Here is an 18,383-nt window from a genome sequence, read left to right on the forward strand (position 1 = left end):
CTCAAGGAACAGTATCTCCTGATGGTCTTGAAGCTTCTCACCTCTGTGGCCAGTTCTTGTAGACGGAGAGACCTCATCTGCCTGGTGTTCAGCCCCTGCCCCAATCCTGTACCCTGGCCTTACACAGGTCCCCACTTACCCAAAGGCTCAAGGGAAGCTTTTAGGAGACCCCTCTCAGTTTATCCAAGATTGCCTTGTATGGTTTCAAGGTGCCACCTGCCTTTAGAACCTGGTTACCAGCAGTCTGCACACAGCGGGGGATCTAGGGGCTGTGGGGGTGGAGGGGAGTCAAAGGATCCTAACTAACTCTCCAGCCTGGGTGATAGGGACAGATCCAAGGGACCCAGCCTGCTTTGAACTGGTGCAATGGCAGAATGTCTGGGTTGGTGGGAAGGGGCCTGAGTGGGAGGGATGGGCTGGAGGGGAGGACAGAGGAGGAGACTTGCAGCCGCTCCTTGTAGCAAGCACACCCTTGGTGCTTCCCCTCTGTGCTAATCATGAGTCCTGGGAGAGCTGGCGGGGCTTATCCGGAGGCTGAAGCTGCTCATGCCTCCCAGTTAGTACTGAGGTTGTCTTCTAGCTCCTGGGACCTGGCTGAGGGGCGGGGGCAAATCTGGGCTTTAGACCTTCTATAACTTTATGCCTGGGACAGACCCCTGGACCTGGGTCAGGGTCAGAGCCCTTCCCAGTGGCAGGCCCAGATTCCAGCTGGAGAGGTGCCGGCAATACCTCTTAGCACCTTTGGCCCCTCTGCCTGGCTGGGGCTCATGTACCATGTTCTGGACCCAGACCCAGCTTGACTCTCTGTACACGGCCTGGGGTCAGGCCCATGCCAACACTTGGCCAACCTTTGGGGCTGGGTGCCGTGACCCCATTTCTTGGCCCGTGCCACAGCAGACAGGATGCCCCTGCCTGGCAGAGTTGTCCAGATGGCCCTGCCTGAGGCAAGGAAGACTGGCCTGACCTGTCAGAGGAGCCAGCCCTGCCCTCCCTGACTTCCTGCCCCCTCGGCCCCAGCACCTGAGTCAGTGGCTGGCTGGCTGGGACGATGGAACGGGGATGAGGGAGGCTGAGCACCAGGCCTCCTCAGGCAGTTGGCTCAGCGCACAGGTGAGCCTCTGATGCCATGAGGTGGCCCCAGGCCTGTTTCCCACCTCTCATAAGGGCAGGAGAGGGGCCACAGGAGACCTGCCCATCCTACTTGCCCTCAGCTTCTGTCGTGGGACCTGTTTCCACTCCTCCCAGCCTGTGCCCCCGGCAGCCAGTGTGATCCTTGCTCAGTGCCAATCTCATCCTATCCTCTTTCTATTTTTATAGTTTTGAGATAGGGTCTTGCTGTGTTGCCCAGGCTGAGCAGGGTGGTGCGATTTTTTTTTTTTTTTTTGAGATGGAATCTCACTCTGTTGCCGAGGCTGGAGTGCAGCGGTGCCATCTCGGCCCACTGCAACCTCTGCCTCCCGGGTTCAAGTGATTCTCCTGCGTCAGCCTCCTGAGTAGCTGGGATTACAGGTGCGCACCACCATGCTCAGCTCATTTTTGCATTTTTAGTAGAGACGAGTTTTCACCATGTTGGCCAGGCTGGTCTCAAACTCCTGACCTAAAGTGATCTGCCCGCCTCAACCTCCGAAAGTGCTGGGATTACAGATGTGAGCCACCACGCCCGGCCGGTGATGCGATCTTGACTCACTGCAGCCTCAAACTCCTGGGCTCAAGTGACCCTCCTGCCTCAGCCTCCCGAGTAGCTGGACCACAGGTGTGCACTACCACACCAGGCTAATTTTTAATTTTATTTTTTGAGATGGAGTCTCACTCTGTCACCCAGGCTGGAATGCATTGGTGCCATCTCGGCTCACTGCAAACTCCACCTCCCGGGTTCAAGCGGTTTTCCTCCCTCAGCCTCCCAATTAGCTGGGATTATAGATGCACACCACCACACTTGGCCAATTTTTGTATTTTTAGTAGAGACAGAGTTTCACCGTGTTGGCCTGGCTGGTCTCAAACTCCTGACCTCCAGTGATCCACCCGCCTCGGCCTCCCAAAGTGCTGGGATTACAGGCATGAGCCAGCATATCTGGCTAATTTTTTAATTTTTAATTTTTTGAAGAGCCACGGTCTCATGATGTTGCCCAGGCTGGTCACAGTGTTGAACTACTAGGCTCAAGTGATTCTCACACCCCAGCCTCCCAAAGTCCTGGCTGGGATCACAGACATGAGTCACTGTGCCTGGCCTAGCCTCTTTTGCGTGAAGTGCACTGTCACCTTTTCATTGCTCGTCCACTGGAGGCAGAACTCGCCCTCCCCACATGCACCAGGCCCCTTCCCATCTAGCCTCCACCTGCCCATCCTGAGCCTCAGCCCTCACCCACACTGTCCAGGCTGTCAGGCACATTGTCCATCTTGTTCCTCAAACAGGCCATGAACCCACCTGCACAGGACCTTTGCACAGGTTGTGTTCTCTCTGAAACTCTCTTCCTGTGAGGTGTTTGATTTCTGCATGACCTTGGGATTGCAGGGAACACCCCTTCCCCCACTGCTGAGGCCCTATCCCCCTGCTGTGTCACTGTGTGTCCTCGGTGAACCTTCCCTTCACGTGTTTGTCTATGGGATTGTGTCTGTCTGCCTCTTGTGCTAGGCTGTGAGCACCTTGAGGACAGAGGCAGGGTCTGTTACACTCATCTCTGGGCATACCTACATGCAGGTCGAGCCCAGGACCAGGCACAGACCAGCTCATCAAAGGAGTGAATGATTGTGCACGAATGAATGAGTGAAAGCCCTGTCAAAGCTGCTGAAGGGACTTGCTTCTGGCCCCAGTGGAGCCAGTGTCAGTGTGGAGGGCACTCCAGGTCACGCACCACCTTGGTCCCCTACCCTCCGCCTCCGCCTCCACCACTACAAGCAGTGGTCAGGGCGGGTTGCAAAGGGCATTGCTGAGCCCGGCTCACCCTGCTGGGCCCTCAGTAATTAGGAGCCTGTGTTACTCACAGGTGACCAGCCCAAGACACTCCAGGAAGTCATGGAGACACCCAGGGCCCCACCCAGCTTCCCAGCCACTCTGTGGCTCCTGGAAGTGGGGGGAGGGGAGGTGGGCAGGACTGCTTAGTGGTCGGCTGGCAGGAGGGGATGGGTGGACAGTGGAGGGTGCCTGGGCCGTTTGTCGCCACGGTGAGGGATAGAAGCAGCTGCCACAGCTGGGTGACCTCTGACCCTGGCAACACAGTGGGGACGGGGTCCTGTTTGAGGTTGTCAGTGTCTGGGTTGGGGGGTCCAGGCCTGCAGGTCCCAGAAACAAGAAACCAAGACCAAGTGCAGTGGCTCATGCCTATAATCCTAGCACTTTGGGAGGCTAAGGTGGGAGCATCACTTGAGGCCAGGAGTTTGAGACCAGCCTCGGAAACATAGTGAGACCTTGTTTCTACAAAAATAGAAGTATGCCCGGCGCGGTGGCTCACGCTTGTAATCCCAGCACTTTGGGAGGCCGAGGCGGGCGGATCACGAGGTCAGGAGATCGAGACCACAGTGAAACCCCGTCTCTACTAAAAATACAAAAAATTAGCCGGGCGTGGTGGCGGGCGCCTGTAGTCCCAGCTACTCGGAGAGGCTGAGGCAGGAGAATGGCGTGAACCCGGGAGGCGGAGCTTGCAGTGAGCTGAGATTGCACCACTGCACTCCAGCCTGGGCGACAGAGCGAGACTCGGTCTCAAAAAAAAAAAAAAAAAAAAAAAAGAAGTAAAAATAGCCAGGCATGGTGGTGCACACCTGTAGTCCCAGCCACTCTGGAGGCTGAGTGGGAGGATTGCTTGGGCCCAGGAGGTTGAAGCTGCAGTGAGCAATGATTGTGCCACTGCACTCCAGCCTGGGTAACAGAGGGAGACCTTGCCTCTAAAAAAAAAAAAAAAAAAAAAAAAAAAAAAAAGCAAACATCAGGAGCAAGAAACACAGCAGGAAGGCATCTGTCAGAGTCCTTCCAGGTCCCCATTCCCCTCAAAATGCCCTGGAGTGGTAAGGCAGCTCTCACAGGGCTGAGGGGCTGTGCAGGGGTCTCTGAGGGGCCCCAGGAGGGAGGCATAAAGCCCTGGCCAGTGACAGGCAGTTGGCCAAGGCTGAGCTGGACACAGAGTGGCAGGGGCTCTGGGGGCTTCCGGCCTGCCCACTCTATTCCCAGCTGCCACCCCATCCTGCTCCTGCCTCGAGACCAGAGAAGGCCTGGGAGCATCCTGCCGTCAGGCTGGGCCAGGGCAGCAGGCCTGGGGTGGGCAGGGAAGCCCAGCGGCCGGAGGAGCCCCTTCTCCCGGGCACCTGACTCAGATTTGGACACAGGAACTTTAACTCAGCGTGGAGGGGTCTCTGAGCTTCCAAGATATCATTGATGCCCAGGAAACGTGGGGTAACTGAGTAGAGGGCCCCAAACCTTAGTGCAGATTCAGAACGGCAGGGCTGCCTGCACTGCTCCCAGATGCTGCCCGTCCACAGGCAGTGCCAAGTGGGGATGGGAGGCTCCTCGCCTCTGGCCTCACCTCTCCACCTTCCCTGGCAATGCTGGCCTGATGTCTAGGCTGTCGGAGGTGGGAGGGGGACAGAATGCACGTGGTGTCTTCTTGGAGGAAGAGCTGGGGCTGAGATCGGGCCCGAGTTCCCCTGTGCCCACTCCAGTCCTGGAGTGACGCAGGTGTGCAGGTGGAGGGCCTGGGGAGGAGCAGCTGGGGTGTGGGCGTGTGTTGGGCATGTGGGAAGCTCAGGAAGAGGAGGGGGTTCCTGGGGACCAGGCTGAACATGGCTGGATGGCCAAGCGGCTCCCAGTCGCTGTGGTGCCTGTCCTGGGCTCCTACATGGGGTTACGAGTCTGGCAGCCCTCCCACTGCCCTGACCCGCCATCTTGCCCTCTCTTCCCCAGGTGTCTCATGCCTCTGCTGGACCCTGACTCTGGGCTCCTGGTCCTGGCAGGAAAGGTGAGTGAGAAGCTGGGGCTCCCACCCACATCCACACCCTGGAGTCCAGCCCCTGCCCTTCCCCAAGAGAGAGGAGGAACTAGAACAGGGACTCGGTGTCTTCCCCTGTGCAGCCGAGGTGACTGTAGCTCTCCTAGAACACTGGCCTTCCTGAGAACAAGGCCGAGAATAGAGCGGTGTCAGCACACAGTCAGTACCCCATAAATACTGACTTACACCCCCGGTGCTCACCCCATGTGCAACGAGGCTGAGCAAGTGAGGTAGAGTCAGCCTAGGGCTCAGCTCAGCGCCCAGCATGTGGGGGAGCCCCACCTCCAGCCACTGTGGTTCTGTGGCTCAGGTCCTCGAGAACCTGTGGGGGAGCTGGTGCCAGCCCTGGGCCCTCCCCAGGGGTGCAGTCAGCAAATGGGGCTCAGTTCAGACTCATTTCAGGGTGAGAGGCAGCTGTACTGTTACGAGGTGGTCCCGCAGCAGCCGGCGCTGAGCCCAGGTAAGCCTCACTTCCTCGCCCCCTCTCCCCTACCCTCCACTCCCCGGCCCATCCTGCCTGTTCCCCTGTGGTGTCCTCAACAGTGACCCAGTGTGTCCTGGAGAGCGTGCTGCGGGGGGCCGCCCTTGTGCCCCGGCAGGCACTGGCTGTCATGAGCTGCGAGGTACTCCGCGTCCTGCAGCTGAGCGACACAGCCATCGTGCCCATCGGCTACCACGTGCCCCGCAAGGTGAGGGGGACCTGGGTGAGGGGCTGCGGGGGCTGGGGAGTTGGGGGGCCTGGGCCTCACTGGCTGCCTGCTTGTCTGCGGCCAGGCTGTGGAGTTCCACGAGGACCTGTTCCCGGACACTGCCGGCTGTGTGCCTGCCACCGACCCCCACAGCTGGTGGGCTGGGGACAACCAGCAGGTAGGACCAGGGCTGATTCACCTCTCCCAGCCTCCCCGAGCCCCTGGTAGCCCCCTGTGTGGCTGTGTGCCAACTCAGTCTGTCCTGCTAGGTGCCCCCCATCCCTACCCAGTTGACTCTGCCATGGGGGCCCTCCTGACTGGGCAGCCCATGCCCCCATCTCCCCACTGCCGGCCTCCATGTAGGTGCAGAAGGTCAGCCTCAACCCCGCCTGCCGGCCCCACCCCAGCTTCACTTCCTGTCTGGTGCCCCCTACGGAGCCCCTCCCTGACACAGCCCAGCCTGCAGTGATGGAGACGCCCATGGGTGATGCAGACGTAAGCGTAAGTACCAGAGCCACCCCCCATCCTCCCTCAGCAACACTGCAGTGGCTGCCCTGAGTGTTCACCGGCTCAACGGCCTTTTTTTTTTTTTTGAGACAGTCTCACTCTGTCACCCAAGCTAGAGTGCAGTGGCGTGATCTCAGCTCACTGCAACCTCCGCCTCCCAGGTTCAAGCAATTCTCCTGCCTGAGCTTCCCGAGTAGCTGGGATTACAGGTGTGCGCCACCACGCCTGGCTAATTTGTATCTTTAGTATCTTTAGTAGAGATGGGTTTTCACCATGTTGGCCAGGATGGTCTTCAACTCCTAACCTCATGATCCACCTGCCTGGGCCTCCCAAAGTGCTGGGATTACAGGCGTGAGCCACCATGCCCGGCCAATTTTTATATTTTTTTGGTAGAGTCAGGCTTCACCATGTTGGCCAGGCTGGCCTTGAACTCCGGACCTTGTGATCTGCCTGCCTCGGCCTCCCAAACTGCTGGGATTACAGGCTTGAGCCACCACGCCCGGCCCCAGCCTTCTTTGTCAAGTGTAACAGAGACAGAGAAACACGTGGAGCATAAAGAAGGAACTTCACAGTGCTTTCTAAATTGGGCAAACACTTAAAAAGCAAGAATTTTCATATAGATCTAGATTTCTGGCTTCTCTTAAAATACTGGCAGATCTAACCCGCTGGGCACACCCTCCTGCAGGGCCGGGAGCCAGCAGCTGCCACTTGCTGTCCCCGCAGTCTGAAGCTCAGCTGCTTCCCTGTGTGTCTGCGTTTATGCCCGTGCCCCCGCCGCTCCTGTCCCATGCCCACAGTGGGGGCTCCTCCAGTCCGCAGGGGGCCCAGAGTGGTGACCCTGGAGTCGGCTGGTGCGCCCTCCTTTTGGCCAGCACACCTAGGAGCAGGCTGGCTGACCCCATACCCCTCCCCAGGAGGGCTTCTCTTCCCCTCCCAGTTCACTGACCTCGCCCTCCACACCCTCCAGCCTGGGGCCCTCACTCTCCAGCACCAGTGGCATCGGGACCAGCCCCAGTCTGAGGTCGCTGCAGAGCCTGCTGGGTAAGGAGGCAGGATGGGGAGCTCACCCCTACCGCAGGAGCCCTGTCTGCCCCACTCCCCGTCATCCTCCTCTCTACCCTACTGCTGAGCACAGGCCTCTTGCAGGGCACCCCCTCACCCAGACTCCCTGGCAGGGTCATTTGTCCTGGGGGCTGGGGTGTGGCGGCTGAGTCTCACCTGTAAAACAGGAGGGCGACTGGGGCCACCAGCTTCTGAGCAGCCGAAGCCCTGGGCTCCACCAAGATTCCTCCGAGCCGCCGTGGAACAGGGCATCATTCCAGACGTTATTCCTTGGCGAGCTGCATCCACTGGATTAGCAGAGGCCTGGGCCTAGGTCCACGCTGCACACCCACCTGTGATGAGGGGAGTGGGCAGCCGGGACTCAGAGTGCAGGGCAGGCGGGGACAGCATCCTCACACATGGTTCCATGTCCCTGCCACCCACCAGGCCCCAGTTCCAAGTTCCGCCATGCTCAGGGCACCGTCCTGCACCGAGACAGCCACATCACCAACCTCAAGGGGCTCAACCTCACCACACCTGGTGAGAGTGACGGCTTCTGTGCCAACAAGCTGCGTGTGGCCGTGCCCCTGCTCAGCAGCGGGGGACAGGTGGCTGTGCTCGAGGTGAGGGCCCCACCCCACCAGGGATGCCCCTCAGTTCCCTGCCACTGGCAAAGACACGGAGGGCCTTAGCTACCCAGACGGCAGAGGGAGCACAAACCATGTGTCAGGCTCCTGCCCACCTGTCCTGTGATCCTCCCAGCCGCCTGCCACGGGGCATGCCACTTTTATCCCCATTTTACAGATGAGGGAGAAGAGGCACAGAGAGGTTTAGTGACCTGCCCGGGTCACACAGCTGTGTAAGTGGTGGATCTGGGATCCAAAGCTAGGCCACCTGAGCCCCAAGCCGGAGCTTTTCCCGCCAGTTCACGCTGCTGCCCCCTCACTCTCTGGGGCCTTGTGGTTGGCACTTGGGGCTCAGAGCACAAGGTGGTCAGGGCAGAGAGCTTGGGTCACCCAGCGGTGGGAGCCTCTGCTGCAGAGGGTGGGCTCCCAGACATGCTGCTTGCCCGCAGCCCCTGGGGACTGGCTTTTCTGTCTGGCACTGACGAGCCACGGGGTGGGGGCACCTCCCACAGTTACGGAAGCCTGGCCGCCTGCCCGACACGGCACTGCCCACACTGCAGAATGGGGCAGCTGTGACTGATCTGGCCTGGGACCCCTTTGACCCCCATCGCCTCGCTGTGGGTAAGGAGGCTGGGTGCCTGGGCTTGAGGGAGGGTCCTGGGTCCCGGATGGGGGCTGGGGAGCCCAGAGGTCTTGGGCTCAGCAGTGATGAGCCCCTGTCTGTCCTCTGCAGCTGGTGAGGACGCCAGGATCCGACTGTGGCGGGTGCCCGCAGAGGGCCTGGAAGAGGTGCTCACCACGCCAGAGACTGTGCTCACAGGTCAGGCAGGCTCAGGAATGGGGCTGGGGTGGCCAGTGTCTCCCAAGGGCTCCCGATCACCCCTGCCTTCCTTCAGGCCACACAGAGAAGATCTGCTCCCTGCGCTTCCACCCACTGGCAGCCGATGTGCTCGCCTCGTCCTCATATGACCTCACTGTTCGCATCTGGGACCTTCAGGCTGGAGTTGATCGGCTGAAGCTGCAGGGCCACCAAGACCAGGTAGGATGGCTGCAGAGGTGGGGCCAGCAGAGTGGAGAGGCGGGGCCAGCAGTGTGGAGAGGCGGGGCCAGCAGTGAGGAGAGGTGGGGCCCCAGTGAGGAGAGGCAGGACCAGCATTGAGGAGGGGTGGGGCCAGCAGTGAGGAGAGGGGGGCCAGTGGTGAGGAGGGGTGGGGCCAGCAGTGAGGAGGGGCAGGGCCAGCAGTGAGGTGGGTGGGTCCAGCAGTGAGGAGAGGGGGGCCAGTGGTGAGCAGGGGTGGGGCCAGCAGTGAGGAGGGGCAGGGCCAGCAGTGAGGTAGGTGGGGCCAGCAGTGAGGAGAGGGGGGCCAGTGGTGAGGAGGGGTGGGGCCAGCAGTGAGGAGGGGCGGGGGCAGCAGTGAGGAGGGGCAGGGCCAGCAGTGAGGAGGGGTGGGGCCAGCGGTGAGGAGAGGGGGGCCAGCGGTGAGGAGGGGTGGGGCCAGCAGTGAGGAGGGGCGGGGCCAGCAGTGAGGAGGGGTGGGGCCAGCAGTGAGGAGAGGGGGGTCAGTGGTGAGGAGGGGCGGGGCCAGCAGTGAGGAGGGACGGGACTAGCATTGAGGAGAAGGGGGGCCAGCAGTGAGGAGAGGGGGGCCAGCAGTGAGGAGAGGCAAGACCAGCAGTGAGGAGGGGTGGGGCCAGCACTGAGGAGGGGTAGGAGCAGTGGGGAGGCGTGGGGCCAGCAGTGAAGCAAGGCTGTCTCTCACATCCCTTCCTGCCCGAAGATCTTCAGCCTGGCCTGGAGTCCTGATGGACAGCAGCTGGCCACTGTCTGCAAGGATGGGCGTGTGCGGGTCTACAGGCCCCGGATTGGCCCTGAGCCCCTGCAGGTGAGCACACAGGGGCTGGGGAGTGGCCTCAGACCTGGTTCAGGGGTCCTGGCTGGATGTCACTCGATGTGTCTCAACAGGAAGGCCCAGGGCCCAAGGGAGGACGTGGAGCTCGCATTGTCTGGGTGTGTGATGGTCGCTGTCTGCTGGTGTCTGGCTTTGACAGGTGAGGACTCAGGGATCCCCATCCCCAGGCTTCAGCAGCCACCTGTGTCCCCCTTCTCCACAGTCACATACATTTGTCAGGCTTTCAGAAACCATCCGGCCCCTCACTGGATGATTGGGTGGGTGTGTAGATGATTGGATGAGTGGGTAGATGGGTGGATGGATAGGTGGGTGAATGGATGGATGGGTGCATGAATGAATGTGGGGATAGATGGGTGGATGGATGAGTGGGCAGATGGGTGGATGGCTGGATGGATGAATGAGGGGGTAGGGAGAGATGGATGGATGAGTTGGGGGTAAGGGGGAGATGGATGCAGGGGAGGGTGAGGAGGGTAGGGGAAATGGATGGAGGGGTGTTTTGGGGGTAGCGGGGAGATGGATGGAGGGTGTGTGAGGGGTTGAGGGGAGATAGATGCAGGGGTGCACGAGGGGGTCTGGGGGAGATGGAAGCAGGGGTGGTGAGGCAGTCAGGGGGAGATGGATGGGTCAGTGATTAGTGGGGGAGAAAGAGTCAACGGGGAGCCCAGAGGTGGAAGGGCAGGTTAGAGTGTGGCTGCGGTTCCGGGCCACACTAGGCCTCGCCTACAACCCAGAAAAAAGCAGGGGCTACGTGGGCACCTTCTCCCTGCCCCAGTCCCCTTCAGCTCTGAAACACCTGCTTCTGCCCCCAAACCCCCTTGCAGCCAAAGTGAGCGCCAGCTGCTCCTATATGAAGCTGAGGCCCTGGCTGGCGGACCCTTGGCAGTGCTGGGCCTGGATGTGGCTCCCTCAACCCTGCTGCCCAGCTACGACCCAGACACTGGCCTGGTGCTCCTGACTGGCAAGGTGGGCTGGGCTGGAGGGCGGGGTGGCAGGTGAGAGGTGGCGGGGGGAAGGCCAGTGTTGCCGAAGGGTCCACAGCCTGCCTTCTTCCCCGCAGGGCGACACCCGTGTGTTCCTGTACGAGCTGCTCCCCGAGTCCCCTTTCTTCCTGGAGTGCAACAGCTTCACGTCGCCCGACCCCCACAAGGTGAGGCCACCCTGGCGCCTGGTCCCCGGTGGGACCACAAGGCTGCCCTGCCCTCTGGTGGCCATATGGGCAAGTACAGGAGCCTGTGGGTCAGGGGTCAGAGTCCTGGGCTGGGGCTGGGGCCGGGCCTGGGGCTGTGCCAGTGACTGGCAAGAAGAGCTGCTGCTGGAATTATTTAAGAATTTTGAAAGCTTGGCCAGGCGTGGTGGCTCAAGCCTGTAATCCCAGCACTTTGGGAGGCCGAGGCGGGCGGATCACGAGGTCAGGAGATCGAGACCATCTTGGCTAACACGGTGAAACCCCGTCTCTACTAAAAATACAAAAAATTAGCTGGGCGAGGTGGTGGGCGCCTGTAGTCCCAGCTACTCAGGAGGCTGAGGCAGGAGAATGGCGTGAACCCCAGGGGGCGTAGCCTGCAGTGAGCCGAGATCACACCACTGAACTCCAGCCTGGGCCACAGAGCGAGACTCCGTCTCAAAAAAAAAAAAAAAAGAATTTTGAGAGCCGTTGTCATACTCAACCATTATCATTATTAAAAATCATATTGTAGGCCGGGTACGGTGGCCTGGAATCCCAACACTTTGGAAGGCTGAGGCAGGAGAATTGCTTGAGCCCAGGAGTTCAAGACCAGCCTGGGCAACATAGCAAGACCCCATCTCTTCAAAACAAACAAAAAATTACACTAGATAAGGTTAAACTATATGAACCCACAATATGAACCTAAAACTAAGAATATTAAAAACCAAAGTAATAAACACTCAGTTTATCACTTCTAATTAATTTATCCAACTTTACTATTATTTGTGCTGAGGTCACATGTTTCTGTGTTGGAGTGCATGGAAGAAATGCAGGATGATGTGCTATTTACATCTCTTCCCAACACCACATTCAGGGAGTGGAGGTGGCATGTAGAAGCCACCCATGATGGGAGTTTGTACACTGTGGAAATAGGAAAACACCACAAATCAGGGCTTTCCCTCCAGAGAGCAGGTTGTTCAACATGATCAGCACGCTACTGTCCAGGGACAGGCCCTAGGCATGGTGGTCCTAAGTGAGGGGTGCCGGCACCCTGGGGAGACTATGTGCCCAGCCATGAGCTCTAGGTCCCAGCGGCAGCTCCGACTCCCTTGCTCCCCCAGGGCTTCGTCCTCCTGCCTAAGACGGAGTGCGACGTGCGGGAAGTGGAGCTGATGCGGTGCCTGCGGCTGCGCCAGTCCTCCCTGGAGCCTGTGGCCTTCCGGCTTCCCCGAGTCCGGGTGAGGGTGGGGACCTGGGACTCCCATGCCCACCCCCTTCTCGGTGCCTAGAGGGGACTTTGGGTCCCGTCTGGCCCTGCTTCCAAACTTCCCTACCCATTGTTCGTGGGGACACCTACCCCCTTCTACTGAGATGCTGAAACTCATGGAAGCCCCAGGCTGATGGGAGGGTCCCAGGTCTTGCCCTGTCCCTCCCCAACTGATGCCCATGTGCCCTGGGTGCCTGGTCAGTGTCTCAGGACAGCCCGTTTCTCCCTCTGCAGAAAGAGTTCTTCCAGGATGACGTGTTCCCAGACACGGCTGTGAGCTGGGAGCCTGTGCTCAGTGCCGAGGCCTGGCTGCAAGGCGCTAATGGGCAGCCCTGGCTTCTCAGCCTGCAGCCTCCTGACATGAGCCCAGGTGCACCGAGGGACTGGGTGTGGGGAGGAAGCGGGATGGGGGTTGGAGAAAGGGACAGAAGGCCCAGGTTGAAGTTCCATTCCTGTTGGCACTCAGAATCCTCTGGCCTTTGGGAGGGTGGAGTGGCTGTGTCAATCAGTCTCTGAGCCCCTGGAGGGCAGGGCCTGTGGTCTGTGTTTTCATCACATGTCCCCACCCCTAACACACACACACACACATGCACACACTCTGGTGTCCAGGGTAGGGCTTATGCACTGAGGCTCCATTGACTGTTAATACCACCTCTTAGATCTGTGCCATAGAAATCCCCTAGGTCGGCCAGGCGTGGTGGCTCACGCCTGTAATCACAGCACTTTAGGAGGCTGAGGCAAGTGGATCACCTGAGGTCAGGAGTTTGAGACCAGCCTGGCCAACATGGTGAAACCCCATCTTTACTAAAAATACAAAATTAGCTGGGCATGGTGGTGGGCGCCTGCAATCGCAGCTACTCCAGAGGCTGAAGCAGGAGAATCGCTTGAACCCAGAGGAGGCGGAGGTTGCAGTCAGCCTAGGTCCCATCATTGCACTCCAGCCTGGGCAACAAGAGCAAAACTCCATCTCAAAAAAAAAAAAAAAAAAAGAAAAGAAGAAAAAGAAATCCCCTAGGGCTTCGCACCAAAGAGCCCTCACAAAGGGGACTCTCTGACACCTGTCCTTGCCCTGTCCCAGTGAGCCAAGCCCCCCGAGAAGCCCCTGCTCGTCGGGCCCCATCCTCAGCACAGTACCTGGAAGAGAAGTCAGACCAGCAAAAGAAGGAGGAGGTAGGCATGGGAGAGAGCAGCCGTGCGGAGGTGACAGAGTCCTGGCTGCACCTGGCCACGGCCCCTTAGTTCTCCATCCCCAACCCAGACTGGGACAGCAGCCACATGTCACATCCCCTTCACGCCAGAGCCTGGTGGGGAGACCTTCCAGAGCCCTGCCGCTGACCATGGGGCCCGGGAAGTGGGGGAGGGCAGTGGGAGCCCTGCCCTGGCCAGACCAAACCCAGCCCAATCTGGCGGTTCTGGGCCCAAGTACTTTTGGGACCCTGGAGTATATTTTGAGCGCTTGAGGCCATGTGCGGAGATAGTAGCCCCTGTATCTGGTACCGCATGCCACAGCCTCTCAGTCTCTGACTCCCCCTGTCTCTTCTTTGTGTCTTTTTCAATAGAAACCCATCAATTTTGTCAGGGCTGTAATTAAAATGGCTCTTTTGAGGCTGGGCACGGTGGTTCACATGTGTAATCCTAACATTTTGGGAGCACAAGGCAGGCGGATTGCTTGAGCTCAGGAGTTTGAGACCACCCTGGGCAACATGGTGAAACCCTGTCTGTACTAAATAACAAAAATTTAGCCAGGCGTGGTGGCGGGCGCCTGTGATCCCAGCTACTCGGGAGACTGAGGCAGGAGAATCACTTGAACCCAGGAGGCAGAGATTGCAGTGAGCCAAAATTGCGCCATTGTACTCCAGCCTGGGTGACAGAGCGAGATTCTGTCTCAAAAAATAAATAAATAAATGAAAATAAAAATAAAATGGCTCTTTTGGCCAGGCATGGTGGCTCACACCTGTAATCCCAGCACTTTGGGAGGCCAAAGCAAGAGGATCTAAGTGATGGAGTTTGAGACCCACCCTGAGACCAGTGAAACCCGATCTCTACAAAAAAATTTTTTAAAATTAACCAGATGTGGCCAGGCACGGTGGCTCATGCCTGTAATCCAAGCACTTTGGGAGGCCGAGGCGGGTGGATCACCTGAGGTTGGGAGTTTGACACCAGCCTGACCAACGTGGTGAAACCCCATCTCTACTAAAAACACAAAATTAGCCGGGCGTGGTGGCGCATGCCTGTAATCCCAGCTACTCGGGAGGCTGAGGCAGGAGAAGCACTTGAACCCAGGAGACAGAGGTTGTGGTGAGCCGAGATTGCGCCATTGCACTCCAGCCTAGGCAACAAGAACAAAACTCTGTCTCAAAAAAATAAATAAATAAAAATTAACCAGGTGTGGTGTTACATACTTGTAGTCCCAGCTACTTGGGAGGCTGAGGCAGGAGAATCGCTTGCACCCAGAAAGTCAAGGCTACAGTGAGCCATGGTTGCACCACTGCACTCCAGCCTGGGTGACAGAGTGAGACCTTGTCTCTAAAAAAAAAAAAAAAAAAAAAAGGCCAGGCGCGGTGGCTCTCACCTGTAATCCCAGCACTGTGGGAGGCCGAGGCGGACAGATCACGAGGTCAGGAGTTCGAGACAATCCTGGCTAACACGGTGAAACCCCGTCTCTACCAAAAATACAAAAAATTAGCCTGGCGTGGTGGCGGGCACCTGTAGTCCCAGCTCCTCAGGAGGCTGAGGCAGGAGAATGGTGTAAACCCGGGAGGCAGAGTTTACAGTGAGCCGAGATCACGCCACTGCACTCCATCCAGCCTGGGCGACAGAGCGAGACTCCATCTAAAAAAAAAAAAAAGCTCTTTTCACAGCATTGTCAGGGTTGTTCTTGGAGTGGGAGAGGGAATAGGGAGTCCTATTCCCTTCCCTACCCTTCTCCTGCCCTCTCTTCCAGCTGCTGAATGCCATGGTGGCAAAACTGGGGAACCGGGAGGACCCACTCCCTCAGGACTCCTTTGAAGGCGTGGACGAGGACGAGTGGGTGAGTAGTGAGTGGCCTCACTTCCCGGCAGGCAGCGCGGTCCCTCGCACACGCCGCGGTGCATGCCTCCTCCCTTCCCAGGCCCTCCTGACTCCCTCCCACCACTTGGTGTTTCGCCCCAGGACTAGTCTGCGCCCCTGTCACCTCCACCTCACCTGCGCTGCCACTTCCTAGTGCACACCTCACAGCTCATCCTCAAGCTGGAAGATACCTCTCTGGCCCCGGCACATGTCACCCCTGCACTCCTGGCTTCCCGTGGGCACTTCCACAGCCTCTGGGCCTCTGGCAGTTCCCAGGGACTGTTTTCACCTCTGCTGTCTCTGGGGTAGCTGCTGCTCATCAGCTGCCCACTAGCATGTAGCCAGGGGTGCAGGGTGGTGGGGGATCAGTAGCATGTCCCTGGGCAGGCCCTGGGCACCCTGTCTTCCCTGGTCTCACTGCTGACCTGGGCTGGTCCCAGCCTGGGTTGGCCTCATCCAGGATCTTGGGTCACCCCACGCTGCCCCATCTTGCCTGTTGTCCCAGTTCTGGTCAAGGGCCTGGGGGGCTGGCCCCCCACCAGGCCTTCTAGAGCAGCACCAGTCTCAGGGCCCTGGGACCAGCTGCCCTACTTCCCAGGTTTGTAGCCAGGAGAAGGGGGCATTGCAGAGCTGATGGTCCAATAAGGGGGGTGTGAGCCCTGCAGGGACTGGCCCGCACCTGCCTTGGATCTTCTCAGCAATTAAACTTTTTTAAGCTGGCCACCTCTTGTGCTGCTGTGGTCTCTGGGCTGGCTGGAAAGGGAAGGGGACAGGAATGTGGGTGACAGGGGTCTGGCCCTGGGCTCCCCTTTATCTCAGCCTCACTCTGGTCCCAAGGCCCAATCAGCTGCGCACTGCTAGGAGTCATTCGCTCACCACGCAGGTTCCTGGCAGTGCTCTGGATGGCGGGATGCTGTAAAGGACAGGAGAGATAAGGTCTCGCAAGGACCTTCAGCTTCTTACAGTCTCCTTAAGCAGGGGAACCAGACTGGACACGAGCAGATAGAGTGTGAAGACAGCAGTAACGAAGAGAAACTGGCTGGGCACAGTGGCTCATGCCTATAATACTAGCACTTTGGGAGGCCAAGGCGGGAGGATCGTTTGAGGCCAGGAGTTCAAGACCAGCCTGGCCCACATGGTAAAACGCCGTCTCTACTGAAAACACAAAAAGCCAGGTGTAGTGGTAAGCACCTGTAATCCCAGCTACTTGGGAAGCTGAGGGAGGAGAATTGCTTGAACCCAGGAGTCAGAGGTTGCAGTGAGTGAAGATCCTACCATCTCACAGCCTAGGTGACACAGCAAGACTCAGTCTCAAAAAACAAACAAACAAAAAAACCTGTGGGACAGGAAGCAACTGGGATGCAGCGAGGCAGGGAATTCAGGGCCTGAGAAGGTGACTTTCAGCTAAGAGCCAAGACTTGAAGGCTGATGAGGAGCCAGCCAGGGAGAGAGCCACTTCCGAGGTAGGGAAGTACAATGTGGGCACAGAGAGAGGAATGTGGAGGGCAGGAGGAAGAGGAAGAAGGGCAGCGGTGTAGAGCAGGGGTCCAGGTGGCCCAACTTTCATCCCACCATTTGCCGAATGCTGTGCGCCAGATGCTCTTCCAGGCGCTTGACATCTAACAGCAGACAAGAGAGAGAAAAGCTTGCCCAACAGGAACTCCCATTCTAGTGGAAGGAAACAGATTCTCAACAATAAACAGAAAAATAAAGTGAGGCCAAGGTGGGAGGATTGCTTGAACCCAGGAGTTTGAGGTCAGACTGGGCAACATAGGGGAACCCTTGTCTCTACGAAGAATACAAATATTAGCTGGGCGTGGTGGCTCACGCCTGTAATCCCTGCACTTTGGGAGGCCAAGGCAGGCGGATCACGAGGTCAGGAGCTCGAGACCATCCGGGCTAACACGGTGAAACTCTGTCTCTACTAAAAATACAAAAAATTAGCCGGACATGGTGGCCCACGCCTATAGTCCCAGCTTCTCAGGAGGCTGAGGCAGGAGAAACGCTTGAACCCAGGAAGCAGAGGTTGCAGTGAGCCGAGGTCGTGCCAGTGCACTCCAGCCTGGGCAACAGGGAGACTCGGTCTCAAAAAGACAAAAAACAAAAAACAAACATTAACCACGTGTGGTGGCGCACGCCTGTGGTCCCAGCTACTCAGAAAGCTGAGGTGAAAGTATCACTCAAGGCTGGAAGGTCAAGACTGCAGTGAGCCATAATCATGCTACTGTACTGCAGCCTGGGCAACAGAGTGAGACCCTGTCTCGAAAAAAAAAAAAAATTTTTTTTGGCTGGGCACGGTGGCTCACACCTGTAATCCCAGCACTTTGGGAGGCTGAAGTGGGAGGATCACTTGAACCTAGGAGGTGGAGATTGCAGTGACCCAAGATTGGGCCACTGCTCTCCAGCCTGGGTGATAGAGCAAGACTTCATCTCAAAAAAAAAAAAAAAAAAGGAAAAATAATTTAAAAATAAAATAAAAAATAAACCGGTTGGGCACAGTGTCACATGCCTATAATCCCAGCACTTTGCGAGGCTGAGGCGTGTGGATCATTTGAGGCCAGTAGTTCAAGACCAGCCTGGCCAACATGGTGAAACCCTGTCTCTACTAAAAATTCAAAAATTAATAGGGCATGGTGGTGCATGCCTGTAATCCCAGCTACTCAGGAGGCTAAAGCATGAGCATCAGCTGAACCTGGGAGGTGGAGGTTGCAGTGAGGCAGGATTATGCCACTGCACTCCAGCCTGGGCGACCGGGTGAGACCCTGTCTCAAAATAATAAATAAAATAAATAAGTAAATTATGTTGTATGGTAGAGGGTGATCAGAGCCTTGGGAAAAAAAAGAGACAAGAAGGGAGGATAAGCCAGTCACAAAAGGCTGCACACTGTATGATTCAATTTCTTCTTTTTTTCATTTTTACCTTTTTTTTTTTTGAGGCAGGGCCTGACTCTGTCGCCCAGGCTGGAGTGCAGTGACCACAGCTCACTGCAGCCTCTACCTCCTGGGCTCCAGAGATCCACCAGTCAGCCTCCCAAGTAGCTGGGATTACAGGCGCCTGCCACCACACCCGGCTACTTTTTGTATTCTTTGTAGAGATGGGGTTTCACCATGTTGCCCAGCCTGGCCTTGAGTTCCTGACCTCAAGCCATCCA

General features: G+C 57.9%; 1 protein-coding gene across 8 annotated transcripts in view; it reads left to right on the top strand.

Annotated features, from left to right (window-relative positions):
* Positions 1-18,383, top strand: part of LOC129462677 (mitochondrial import inner membrane translocase subunit TIM16) — an 81,811-nt gene that overhangs the window by 51,633 nt on the left and 11,795 nt on the right. For 4 of the 8 annotated variants that reach the window (XM_063618279.1, XM_063618278.1, XM_055242850.2 and 1 more), the window contains 19 exons: positions 4,892-4,946; positions 5,379-5,436; positions 5,520-5,665; positions 5,751-5,843; positions 6,029-6,166; positions 7,087-7,213; positions 7,661-7,836; positions 8,352-8,460; positions 8,573-8,659; positions 8,736-8,878; positions 9,618-9,722; positions 9,803-9,888; positions 10,571-10,712; positions 10,807-10,896; positions 12,036-12,152; positions 12,416-12,551; positions 13,260-13,351; positions 15,126-15,212; positions 15,335-15,955. In XM_063618279.1, the coding sequence (XP_063474349.1) occupies positions 4,892-4,946; positions 5,379-5,436; positions 5,520-5,665; positions 5,751-5,843; positions 6,029-6,166; positions 7,087-7,213; positions 7,661-7,836; positions 8,352-8,460; positions 8,573-8,659; positions 8,736-8,878; positions 9,618-9,722; positions 9,803-9,888; positions 10,571-10,712; positions 10,807-10,896; positions 12,036-12,152; positions 12,416-12,551; positions 13,260-13,351; positions 15,126-15,212; positions 15,335-15,340 (1,993 nt within the window). In that variant the 3' untranslated portion in view covers positions 15,341-15,955. Of the gene's footprint in view, positions 1-4,891; positions 4,947-5,378; positions 5,437-5,519; positions 5,666-5,750; positions 5,844-6,028; positions 6,167-7,086; positions 7,214-7,660; positions 7,837-8,351; positions 8,461-8,572; positions 8,660-8,735; positions 8,879-9,617; positions 9,723-9,802; positions 9,889-10,570; positions 10,713-10,806; positions 10,897-12,035; positions 12,153-12,415; positions 12,552-13,259; positions 13,352-15,125; positions 15,213-15,334; positions 15,956-18,383 lie in introns of those variants that run through there. The other 4 variants (XR_010115799.1, XM_063618276.1, XM_055242847.2 and 1 more) reach the window with 1 other exon arrangement.

The sequence above is a fragment of the Symphalangus syndactylus genome, chromosome 14, assembly GCF_028878055.3.
Source record: "Symphalangus syndactylus isolate Jambi chromosome 14, NHGRI_mSymSyn1-v2.1_pri, whole genome shotgun sequence".
NCBI classification, from domain to species: domain Eukaryota; kingdom Metazoa; phylum Chordata; class Mammalia; order Primates; family Hylobatidae; genus Symphalangus; species Symphalangus syndactylus.